This window comes from Phaseolus vulgaris, chromosome 11 (genome assembly GCF_000499845.2).
Source record: "Phaseolus vulgaris cultivar G19833 chromosome 11, P. vulgaris v2.0, whole genome shotgun sequence".
In the NCBI taxonomy this organism is placed as follows: domain Eukaryota; kingdom Viridiplantae; phylum Streptophyta; class Magnoliopsida; order Fabales; family Fabaceae; genus Phaseolus; species Phaseolus vulgaris.
Genome location: NC_023749.2, coordinates 23814417 through 23826671, shown reverse-complemented (window position 1 = coordinate 23826671; position 12255 = coordinate 23814417). Strand labels below are relative to the sequence as shown.

Genomic DNA, 12255 nt, shown 5'->3' with positions numbered 1-12255 from the left:
AAATTTGGGTCCACTTGGCTTTTCTTTGCTGTTAGAAGCATCACATCCCTTAGGAATCCATTTCATAAGACCTTTAGGAACATGATATTTTCTAAATTTATAGAATCTAATAGAATGGCCTTTCTTCATGCAATAAAAGCATGTAACAACCGGTTGTTTCGTCTTAACAATCGGTTGTTTTTCTGATTTTCTTAAAAAACTTTTTGAAAACCTATCTTGCTTATTCTGTGGATTGAAGCCTAAACCAGCCTTTCCAAAAACACAACTTTGAGATGCCAAGACATTCTCAAAGTTTAATTTCCCCTTTGAAAGCTTGTCCACAGTTTCAACAAGATAGTGAACCTTTTTCTCAAGATTTTCACAATTTGTGCAAATGAGAGTATCACACTTGCAAGAGGCATTTTTTAAATGATTTTCTAAATTTTCAAAATCACTTTTTGCTTTTCTCAGATCCTCTTCAAGTGATTTAACTTTCTTTTCAAGCCCACTGTTAAGATCTTTCAATCGGTTGTTTGAAAGAACCAATCTATTAGCTTCATCATGTGTTTCTTGAAAAGCTTCAAGCAATTCACTATAGTTTTGTTCATTTAAGGAAGCACATGAACTTACCTCACTTGAACTGCAAGAATCATCATCATCCTCAGCTACTAAGCATATGTTGGCTTTTTCATCTTGACTTGATGAAGAACTTGATGACACCTCATTTTCATCCCAAGCAATGTAGGCTCTTTTTGTCTTGCCTTTCTTCTCCTTGTAGCTTGTCTTTTTCTCTTTGCTCTTGTTGGGACAATCTGCCTTTATGTGACCTTGCTCACCACAACCAAAACAAGTATAGTTATTTGAATTAAATTCATTGGGTTTCTTGTTTCCATACCTATCCTTGTTGTTGTCTTTGTTGCGGTTTCTCTTTAGAAATTTGCTGAATTTTCTTGACAGCAAACTAAGATTTTCCTCATCACTATCATCACTTGAATCTTGCTTTCCCTTATGTTTGGATGCTTTCAAGGCTATGCTCGTTGTGTGGTTATCTTCACTCTCTTGAACATTGAGTCTATTAATCTCTAGCTCATTTTCCCTAAGCTTTCTAAACAAAGAAGCAACACTTAATGGTGTTAGATCTTTAGATTCGGAAATAGCAGTTACCTTTGGTTGCCATGCTCTATCAAGACATTTCAAGATCTTGATGTTTAGCTCTTCTTTGTCAAACGTCTTGTCTAGGCTCATAAGGTGATTGATGATGTGTGTAAACCTTTTCTGCACCTCAGCTATTGTTTCACCTTTAAGCATTCTAAACATCTCATACTCTTGGATGAGAGCATGCTTTCTAGCTCTTTTCACCTCATTTGTTCCTTCATGAGTGACTTCCAAAGTATCCCACATTTCTTTTGAAGATTTGCATTGTGAGACCCTGAAAAACTCATCAGAATTTAAAGCAGAGGTTATAATATTTTTGGCAATGCAATCGAATTTGGCCTTTTTACTTTCTGCATCAGTCCATTGAGACCATGGCTTTTCAATGACAGAACCATCCTTTTCAAACTTTGGGATAAAAGGACCATTTTCAATTGCATCCCAAATTCCTTTGTCAAGAGATTCCATAAATATTTTCATTCTAACTTTCCAAAACTGGTAATTCAAACCACAAAACAAGGGTGGTCTGTTTATTGAGGCACCTTCCCCAAACGGTAGTCTATCAGCCATTTTAAAAAGATTTTAGGATCAACTTGAATGACTTTCAAGAACCAAGCTCTTGATGCCAATTTTTAGAAAAGATGGCTTTAAACTAGAGGGAGGTGAATTGTTTAAAGAGGTTTTCACAAACTTTTCAAAGCTAGAATGAATTTATTTCAGAAACCAATTGATTCAGCAATTCAGTTAGCCAAAACAGCAAGCAAAAACTGTAATACTAGAAAAAACAATCGGTTGTTTCTTCGAAACAATCGGTTGTTTATACCAGCAAACAACAAACAAACTGAAATTAGAGAGTTAGAGATAGAGAGATTGTACACAGTTGTTTATACTGGTTCACTCCAAACTAGAGCTACATCCAGTCTTCTCAGAAACCCCGAGGATATCCACTAAGCAATCACCACTTGATCACTTACACCACAACCAAGAGAATGACCTTGAAAACCTCAAGAAACACACTATCCTTGGCCAACACTAAGATTGCTGATCTTGAAAACCTCAAGAACACAGCCAATCTCAGCAAAACTCACAAACGAATAGTAGTTTACAAAGATTACACTTGTTCCAGATGAATATCTAAAATCAATACAAGTAGAATCCTATTCCAGCACCTTGATCAATCTCTAAACTCTTAAGCAATCTCAGAACTCTTTGAAAAACTCTTAGTGAAAAACTTTGTCTCAAGATTCTTATTTCTTAAAAACAGTTTTTCTGAAATTATACAAAGATATAGTTTGTTATCAAATATTAACAAACTATTAATTGCATTTAAAATAGATTGGTCAAAGCATTTAATGACCGGAGCGTATTCAATTAAAGCATTTAAAGCTCAGTCAAAGAAAACAGTTTTTCTATTATGGTTACAAAACAAACAATCAGTTGTTTCCTCGAATCAATCGATTGTTTTGTTACTTAACAATTTTAACCATTCAAAAATAGTTTTCAAACTTTCTCAAAACACCTAAGTGGAAACAATCGGTTGTTTCGACAAAACAATCGGTTGTTTCAACTTAGTTTGAAAAACATTTTACTTTGATAAAGATTGAGATGCTAATTGCTTGAGATTTAATCTAAGGGTGGATTACAACATTAAACTACCCCAGAACAAAGCTTAAACCAGCACAACAACAGCAAGCAAAGCAGAGGCTTCAACATCCTTCAAAGGATTTGGATTCTTCAAAACATTGAACACCACTTGGTTCAACAGAACCTCTGGGTTAGCTTCAGCAGGATGACTGGGAGAGTCATCCTCACCCTATTCCATCAGTCCTATAAAGGATTTAAAGGGAAATTCTTCAGGGTGTGTTGTTCTAAGAACGATCACACTGCCCTTGATGGATTCCCACTATACTGGGTGGGAAAACTTAACCTCAAGAAGGCTAAGACCTTGGATGAACTTTCCTAAGCTGATCGTGGGGTATGCCAAGTTCTGTCCAGCCTGGGGGTGATCTTCAACACTGCAAAACTTATAAAAAATGAATATAACCCCACTGATCTTGCTAGTTACATCGGTATAGGAATCTTCTCTTGATCCTCCTCATACTCCACTCTGTTTATTGCTCTTCTGTATCTGTTAACCTACACTTGCACTGATTTTATGATTCTTATTGTTTACTTGTTTCTTATTTCTTCTTCTTTGGTGCAGGCATGGTGCTGAACGTAGAGAAACGGGCGAGGCTGGCTGAGGTCTTGTCTGTTCGTGATAACGCAACTGCTAAGGCAGGTGCCTCAGCTCGTTCTGCCTCACCTGCCTCGCCGAATGCTCCTCTTGCACCTTCCATTCAAACCACTCCTACCCCTGCTTCACCACAAGCGACTCCTGCTCCCGCTTCTCCACAAGCTACGCCTGCCCCTACTTCTCAAGTTCCCTTTGCGGCTGTTCCTCTGGCAACAGCCAGGGCTTCTCCACCTCCATCCCCCCTAGAGAAAAACAAAGGGGGGGTGCTCATCACTTCAGATGATGATGAGGACACCATGGACCCTGCCTTCAAAAGGCGAAAAACCACGATGGTAGCCACCTCCCACTCTTCCTCTGCCCGACGCCCTGCCTCACTCAGGGACAACCCTCCTAGCTCCACCTCACCTCCAAACCTTCTTGCACTCAAGGATGGGGCCGAGAGTGCACCTGAGCCAGCTCCTGCCCCTGCCCCTGCCCCTGAGGTTCCCCTAGTCCTCCAGCAAATCCTGAGAGGTTACCAAAAAGGGGCCATGGGGAGCTCTACTAACGAGGCATTGCAGGAGAGCATGGCTCTCAGCCTCGGGGAATTCTTCGCTCGTGCCAACTCTTCTTCCCACGAGAATAAGATGAAGACCAAGGAGCAACAAGCCTTGGCAGATGAACTGTCGCGGGTGAAAGAGCAACAGGCCAACCAAGCTCAACGCTTCTTCATTCGGGAAACCGCATTGACCCAAGGGTTGGGCATTCTTCGTAAGGCTGAGCTGGAGGCCAACAAGAGGCTTCACGACGAAGGCCAGAAGTACACCACCTTACTTAGCAAAGTGGTGCCACTACGTGCTGAGGTGGTGGGACTCAAAGAAGAGGTTGCGGCCAATCAATTGTGATTGGCACTCGACGAACATTTTAAAACCCAATTGTACCTTGTCATGTTTATTTTGACAAAGCTTGTAGAGTGCGCTGATGCCCTCAAACATTCGCGTAACAATGGACGATCTTCGCGCTCCTGGCTTCGTCTTTGTTCAAGGGGTCCTTCCACTCAACACTACGCTGCCGGAGAAATGCCAACTAAGGTGTGAGGATGCGAACGCTCATGCGAGAGATGGTGTTGGGTGCGAGAATGGCATAAACGTACTTGGGTGTGTGATTGGGTGCAGAAATCACTAAACCCTAATTTCATTTTCATTAAGGGTAATGTGGTACTTTCACAAATGCAATTGGGTGCAGGTCCAATTTGATTGGGTGTAGGGAGAATCAACCCAAGAAGAAATATAGAACGAACATCCCCATGGACATTCCAAATTAAGCACAAAATTTAACAGAGCCATGTGAAAAACTTCCTTTACATCAACCTTCCCTTGTTTAAAGATAACATTGTCCTTTTGTTTCCACATACACCAAATGACAACGACCCATGATCCTTTCTATAAACATTTTGTTTTGGTTACTATTAAATAGGTGAAATTATTCAAAATGCCTCCTAAGTTTCTTATGTTGCACAATTAAACAACCTATCTATCTACAACAATTATTCCATACAAAAAGATGTTGTACCAATTCTTCAGCTAATTGCTAATTGACATAAAGGACATGTACCGCCCTGGTAGTTGGAAGTGATGACGTGGCATCAAGTTACAGTATCGGCGTGTTGACAAGACGCCAGGTTGGCAGAAGGGAAAGAAGTCGGGGGGCTCATGAAATCGCCAGTTATTAAGTTGGCGTTCTCCGATCTCCAGCATACCAGAACCGGCGATCACCAGGTTAAAGATGAAGTCGCCAGATGTAAACTCAGGCGACCAAGGGATTGGAGATCGCCAGAGCAAGCACATCGCCGAAGATGAAGGTGGTGCAGATTATGAAGGCGGCCGGCGAGACCACAGGGAAGGTGTACGAAGGCACCCTAACTCGCCAATTCCAGTAGAGATCGCGCTCCCAAGTTAGCTATGCACTGGGCAGTACCATGCATAAGTAACTTAGCCAAAAGAGAGTCAGAAGCAGCGCCCAAGTCAAGGAGGCTCCAGATGATGGCACGTGTACGACTGGATGCGAGCCACGTGTCCAGCTGCGTAACTGCCAGGAGAGAGAAAGTGACCAGGTATAAAAGGGTTTCCCAACGAACTTTCGAGGTACGCACGTTCAGATTGTACTCTTTACGCTTGCGAGTTCTTGCGCATACTGTGAGAGAGAACATTGCACGGTTCCTTGAGAGTCCTTGAGTGTTATTGCTCTTAGTATTTGGTGGTTCAGTCACTGACTTGGGCGTTGGAGTGCGATCGACCGCAGCGGCGCCGCTCTGTTCTTTTGCAGGTTCTTGAGGTGGATCGTGACGAAGGACGGAGGTTGAAACGGTGCGCACGTCGATCCAAGTTTGACGAGGCAAGTTCCAACGTTCTAGTCAACAGGCAGGATCAGGACATATATTGGTATTTAGATTAATCCCCCTCCTCATTAAATTCTCTCTAGTGGGGACTTTACCCAACAAAACCCTCCAGACAAAAGTTAAAGCACTATGGACAACTTTAACAGACCATAGACAAGAAAATAAACAACCATATTCAAAACTAGTGAAGTTGTAAAGCATTTTATAAGTGGACCTCACTAAGAATATCCCATAAGCTTCACCTGCCCATGACCTAGAGTCACTAGCCTCCCTATGGAGTTGTGCATTGTTAAGAACCACTAACAATTGACCTACCTATGCACTCTCCCATACAAATATGCTTCTTCTCCAATTTAATATCCATTCCCATTCTATATTGTTTAACAAGGTGCTTTGATGCCTCTAATCCCAAGAGGAATGCTTGAAGACCTTGTTGTTGGGTGTGTGTATAGTAGTCTTTGAATTGTTCATTCACTCTTTAAGATGATCCAAGGTTCATTTAATCTTAATCTTTTTGAAAATATGAGTTTTCTAAAGAATGTGAAATTTCAACCTGTTGAAATGTCGATTCAACCGGTTGTTTGACACTTATTGGCTTTTAAAATGAGTTTGAAAAACTTGGCTTTGTTTTGACTTTGCTATCAAACTAATTCAATCGGTTGTTTCGAGAATTCAACTGGTTTTTTCTGAAAACCTTAATAGAATTTTGTTAAGTTGGTTAAACTTATTTTTAATGATCCTAACTGCTTTTGGTTCTTAAATTAGCTGCTTTGACCATTTGATTGGAGTATAAAAAGGTTGTTTTAGGCTCCTATGCATGAACTAAGAAAGCGAGATTAATCAAAAACAATTTTAAATATTTCGTAGAGCTTTTGGATCATCTCAAGTGTGGAATAGGATTGGGTCTTGTAATTATGAACTTTAAGCTTTGATTTACGTAGGTGTATTCTATTACTTCTTCTTGGAACATTATATTTCTGTGTGTTCTTGTGTGGTGCAGTTTCAAAAGGCGGTTCTGGAAACTGTGGTATTTGCTAAAAGTGGCGTGTGATCATGAGGAGTTAAAGATCATCACTTTCAGTGTGTGGTTTGTAATCTAGGTTTGATTACATAATGAATTTTCAATGGTTGGCTGAGGACTGGATGTAGCTCTTGGATAAAAGTGAACCAGTATAAACATCTGTGTGAATCTCTCTATCCCTTCACTTATTAAATTGTTTTAACTTTGTTTTTCAATCTGCTGATATAAACAACTGTTTGTTTCGAAAAACAACAGGTTGATTTTTTGAATCAAACTTAAAAGCATTTTTATATTTGGCTAAACAAATTTTTAATTAATTGATTCTATAAAGATTTTCACTCTACCTTCAATACTTGCGAAATTTTTTAAAAAACAATTCACCTCCCTCTTCTTTAAGGCCTTTAATTCTAACAAGTGACATCAAAGCTGAGTTCTTTAAAGGCACTCAAGTTTTCGATCCTAAAACCATTATAAAATGATTGAAAAACTACCTTTTGGGGTGGGTGCTTCTATAAACATGCCACCTTTGTTTTGTTGACTGAATTATAAATTTTGGGATGTTAGAATGAAGATATTTGTTGACTCAATTTATAGAGGAATATGAGATGCTATTGCATATGGCCCTCTTGTACGCAAATTTGAAAAAGATGTTTTCATTGAAAAGCCTTGGTCCCAATGGACTAAGAGTGAAAGTAAAATAGCTTAATATGATTGCATTACTAAGAACATCATCACTTCTGCTTTGAATTATGATAAGTTTTTCATGATCTCACAATGTGCATCTGCAAAGGAGATGTGCACATCCTTGAGGTTACCCATCAAGGCACTACTGATGTCAAGAGAGCAAGGAAGCATGCCTTGATCCAAGAATATAAAATATTCAAGATGCTTAAAGGGGAAACCATCTCGGATGTGTTAAAGGGATTCACCTACATCTTGTGTGAATCTCTCTATCCCTTCACTCATTAAATTGTTTAAATTTATTTTTCAAAACTGCTCATATAAAGAACGGATGTTTCGTCAAAACAATATGTTGATTTTGTGAATGAAACTTAAAAAACATTTTTCTATTTCGTTAAACAGATTTTTAATTGATTGATTCTTCAAAGCTTTTCACTCTGCCTTCAATACTTGCATAAATATTTAAAAAACCAATTCACCACCCTCTTGTTTAAGGCCTTTAATTCTAACAATTGGCATCAGAGCCGAGTTCTTGAAAGTCAATCAAGTTTTCGATCCTAAAACCTTTTTAAAATGGTTGTAACACTATCTTTTTGGGGTGGGTGCTTCTACAAACAGGCCACCTTTGTTTTGTGGATTGAACTATCAATTTTGGGAGGTAAGAATTAAGATATTTGTTGACTCAAATTATAGAGGAATCTGGGATGATATTGTAAACGACCCTTTTGTACACAAATTTGAAAAAGATGTTTTCATTGAAAAACCTTGGTCCCAATGGACAGAGAGTGAAAGTAAAATAGCTTAATATTATTGCATTACTAAGAACATCATCAATTCTGCTTGAATTCTGATTAGTTTTTCAGGGTCTCACAATGTGCTTCTGCAAATGAGATGTGGGACATCCTTGAGGTTACCCATCAAGGCACCACTGATGTGAAGAGGGCAAGGAAGCATGCCTTGATCCAAGAATATGAAATGTTCAAGATGCTTAAAGGGGAAACCATCTCGGATGTGTAAAAGGGATTCACCCACATCCTGTGTGAATCTCTATCCCTTTCCTCATTAAATTGTTTTAACTTTCTTTTTCAAAACTGCTCATATAAGGAACGGTTGTTTCATAAAAACAACAGGTTGATTTTCTGAATCAAACTTAAAAGCATTTTTCTATTTGGCTAAACAGATTTTTAATTGATTGATTTTTCAAAGCTTTTGACTCTACCTTCAATACTTGCGAAAATTTTTAAAAAAACAATTCACCTCCCTCTTGTGTAGGGCCTCTGATTCTAATAATTGGCATCAGTTCCATTTTAAACCTTTTTAAAATGGTTGAAAAACTATCCTTTCCGATGGGTGCTTCTATAAACAGGCCACCTTTATTTTGTGGACTGAATTATCAATTTTGGAAGGTTAGAATGAAGATATTTGTTGACTCAAATTATAGAGGAATCTGGGATGATATCGTAAATGACCCTTTTGTTCCTCGCAAAAAAAACCAGCATATGCCACAACGATTGTGGATGGAGACACCGGTTGGGTGTTGTGATTGTGACAAATATAAAAGACCAATATATTGTAAACAACTTGACACCAATTTAATGTAAACAACTTGAGGAGAAGGAAGGAAGGACAGAACCTAATTAGAGAGAATGGGAAAAATACACTCAAATATCAATCTATTTTATCATTCAATCATTTTCGGACAATGCAATTATTTGAGATGACACTATTTTGCTCTTTGTCACCAATAAGTACAGGTACAGCCATGTGGGGTAGAAGAAACACAAACACGAAAGAAAAGGTAAAAAACTTATGGAAAGCAAAAGGAGATATGTATATAGGTTAAAAATAAATTAGAAAAAGTTATTTATTGATTACATTCCATCACGTAATAGAATAAAGGATAAGTAAAGGACCTTTATTGGTAGTGGTGGTCCTTGTCGTATATAATAATATGCCACACACAATACATAAGAAGTTAACTGTTAAGGATAAATCTCGATGAGAGACCTCAAACCCACCACTGGAGTTATCTTGTAGTCACTGAAACCAGCAGAGAAAATTATCTTAGCCCATTCTTTCTCAGTCCTCTCTTTTCCAGGATACAATACCATTACAACCATATCAACCAAGAGCTTTGTTTCAGTTGATTCAAAATCTTCCTCTTCACTCTCCACCACCATGTCTATCACAATCACCTTCCTCTTTATTCCCTCCTTGCATTTCTTAAGTATTTTAACGCACTGCTCATCATTCCAGTCATGCAATATCCACTGCATCTCATGCATAAATTAAATGAATCAGGGACCAATTTGAAAAACAAAAAGTATTTAGAGAAATTTATGAAAATGGTCTAAATATATTTTGAATTTATAAAAATGAAGAGATTTTGAAAAAATTAAAATTTTCTAAGAATTTCACTAGTGATGATGATCAAAATTGGAATTAACTAATTACTATTAAAAGAATAAATCTAAGATAAGAAAACTTATATTAATTTTACCTTTAGTAGAACGGCATCTGCAGGAGGAACTGATTCAAACATGTCACCTCCAACATATTTTAAGTTCTCACATCCTTTTAAGTTGGCAACAACATGTGGGAGATCAAATACAGTACAATCTATGTGAGGGAATGATTTGGCAATTGCCTTTGCCATGATACCAGTGCCTCCCCCAACATCAACAAGTGACTCCAAGCCCTTGAACACTCCGCTGCACCTCTCAATCACCACTTTGGAAACCAATTGAGCGTCACTTGCCATGGCATCGTTGAAAAGTTGATTTAGTTTTGGATCACGACCAGCATAGTCCCAAATTTTCATCTCATGTGCAGTGTGGAATGGCGTAGGATCATCATTTCTGAACCATGTAGGCAATTGATGCCATGGCTTTGTCAAAATTGGATCAAGCATGGCATGCAAGAAAGGTAGCATACTTAAGGGGTTGTCCTTAAGTAGTAGAGTGGAAGCATCAGTCAAGACATAACCCATTTCAAGATCATTCTCATTGAACTTGAGTTGAGAGAAGAAGCCAGAATGGGTTAAGATTCGCATCAAGCGGTAAATGCAGTTGGCTTTGGAAGGGTTGAGTGATAGTGAAGCAGTGAGTTGTGAGAGTGGCATGGGTTCACCATACTTGTGTATGATATCAGGTATGTCCAAATCAATTGCACATTTGAGGGACATGGAATTTATGAAGCTGAAAATGTGATTCCAAACATGGGTTTGGGCTCCAAGTAGTTTAGAGACACGCTCTTCACTTTTGCACTCCATACTTTTTCTTCCTTAACTACTATAGGTCTGTGGATATGTGATTTCACTTGGATGAAATCTCTAATTAGTCTTGCTCAATTTATAAGGAAAACAACATCCTAAAGGCAATATTAAAATACAGGTTTTCAACTACCATGAACAGTTGTTGATCACTCCCTAATTAACATGCCGAAAGTTATGCACATTCTTATCTATTTGTAAATGAAATTATATTATATATTTCACGTTTTTAAGGTGTGTAGTTCTACTCCGTGAAAAACAAATTCAATAATGACACCCTTCAAAAGAGGATTTGGAGACAACATAGTTAAAAACGAGGCGGTGGCAATTTTGTAAATTTTGTAAATTTTTTTTAGATTTTTAACGACGGTTCCCCCCGAACTGTTGTTAAAATCTGGCGGTGAAGATACTGTACCGCCCTGGTAGTCGGAAGTGATGACGTGGCATCGAGCTATTATATAGGCGTGTTGGATGGGGCACCTGGCGGGCAGAAGGGAAGGAAGTCGGGGGGTTCGTGTAGTCGCCAGTTGTTAAGTTGGTGTGCTCCGATCTCCAGCATGCCTAAACCAGCAGTCACCGGGCTGAAGGTGAAGTCGCCAGATGTGAACCTAGGCGACCAAGTGATTAGAGATCGCCGAAACAAGGACATCGCCGAAGATGAAGGCAGATAGACACTTCCCAGCTGGCCAGAGGATGAGGTCGGGGGACAACTTACTTGAACATGTACGGTGAAGCAGGTAGGGCAGATCATGAAGGCGGCCGACGAGACCACAGGGAAGGTGTGTACGAAGGCACCCGAACTCGCCACCCAGAAGAGATCACGCTCCAAGGCAACTATGCACTGAGTTGTATCATGCATAAGTAACTTAGCCAAAAAACCTGAAGAGTAAGAAATAGCGCCCAAGTCAAGGATGCTCCAGATGATGGCACGTGTACAACTGGATGCGAGCCACGTGTCCAGATGTGTAACTGCAAGGAGAGAGAAAGTGCCCAGGTATATAAGAGTTTCCAACGAACTTCTGAGGTACGCACGCGTTTAGATTACTTCTTTACAACTGCGAGAACAAGAGTACGCTGAGAGAGAACTGGTCACGGTTCCCTAGAGTTCTTGAGTTTTACTCTTAAGTAATTGGTGGTTCAGTCGCTGACTTGGGCGTCGGAGCGTGATCGGCCGCAGCGGCGCCGTTTCGTCTTTTGCATGTTCTTGAGGTGGATCGCGGTGAAGGACGGAGGCTAACACGGCGCAGAAGTCGATCCAAGTTTGACGAGGCAGGGCTCCAGCGTTTTGGTCAACAGGCAGGATCATCAATTCTCCTCTTGGAGCACGGAGATGTCATCCTGGAGTTTCTTGCTGGAACTCTCCACAGCTTTTGATATGATGGAGGGGAAATCCTCTGCCATCATCTTGAGTTTTGCTGAGAAGGGTTCCCACACCCTTTTGACCTCAAGGGAGAGGTTTGCTCGTGGAGGCACCGGGGGAGCCTGTTGCTGGTTCTCGCCACCACCTTCTTGAGTTGGCTGTTGAGTTGGAGCTTCTT

General features: G+C 39.7%; 1 protein-coding gene across 1 annotated transcript; it reads right to left on the bottom strand.

Annotated features, from left to right (window-relative positions):
* Window positions 1-9281: 9281 nt before the first annotated feature.
* Window positions 9282-10920, bottom strand: LOC137817893 (probable O-methyltransferase 3). Its single transcript, XM_068621120.1, has 2 exons — window positions 9947-10920; window positions 9282-9716 (listed from the first exon to the last, which is right to left on the bottom strand). Exons 1-2 carry the CDS (start codon window positions 10715-10717, stop codon window positions 9429-9431), a joined length of 1059 nt encoding a protein of 352 aa, XP_068477221.1. The 5' UTR covers window positions 10718-10920; the 3' UTR covers window positions 9282-9428.
* Between the last annotated feature and the right edge of the window lie 1335 nt (window positions 10921-12255).

What these genes read in the sequence shown, in the direction of transcription:
- LOC137817893 (XM_068621120.1), bottom strand. Translation starts at nt 10,717, where the DNA reads ATGGAGTGCAAAAGTGAAGAGCGTGTCTCTAAACTACTTGGAGCCCAA. An exon ending in CAGATGCCGTTCTACTAAAG is followed by an intron (nt 9,717 to 9,946) that starts GTAAAATTAATA and finishes CATGAGATGCAG; the next exon opens with TGGATATTGCATGACTGGAA.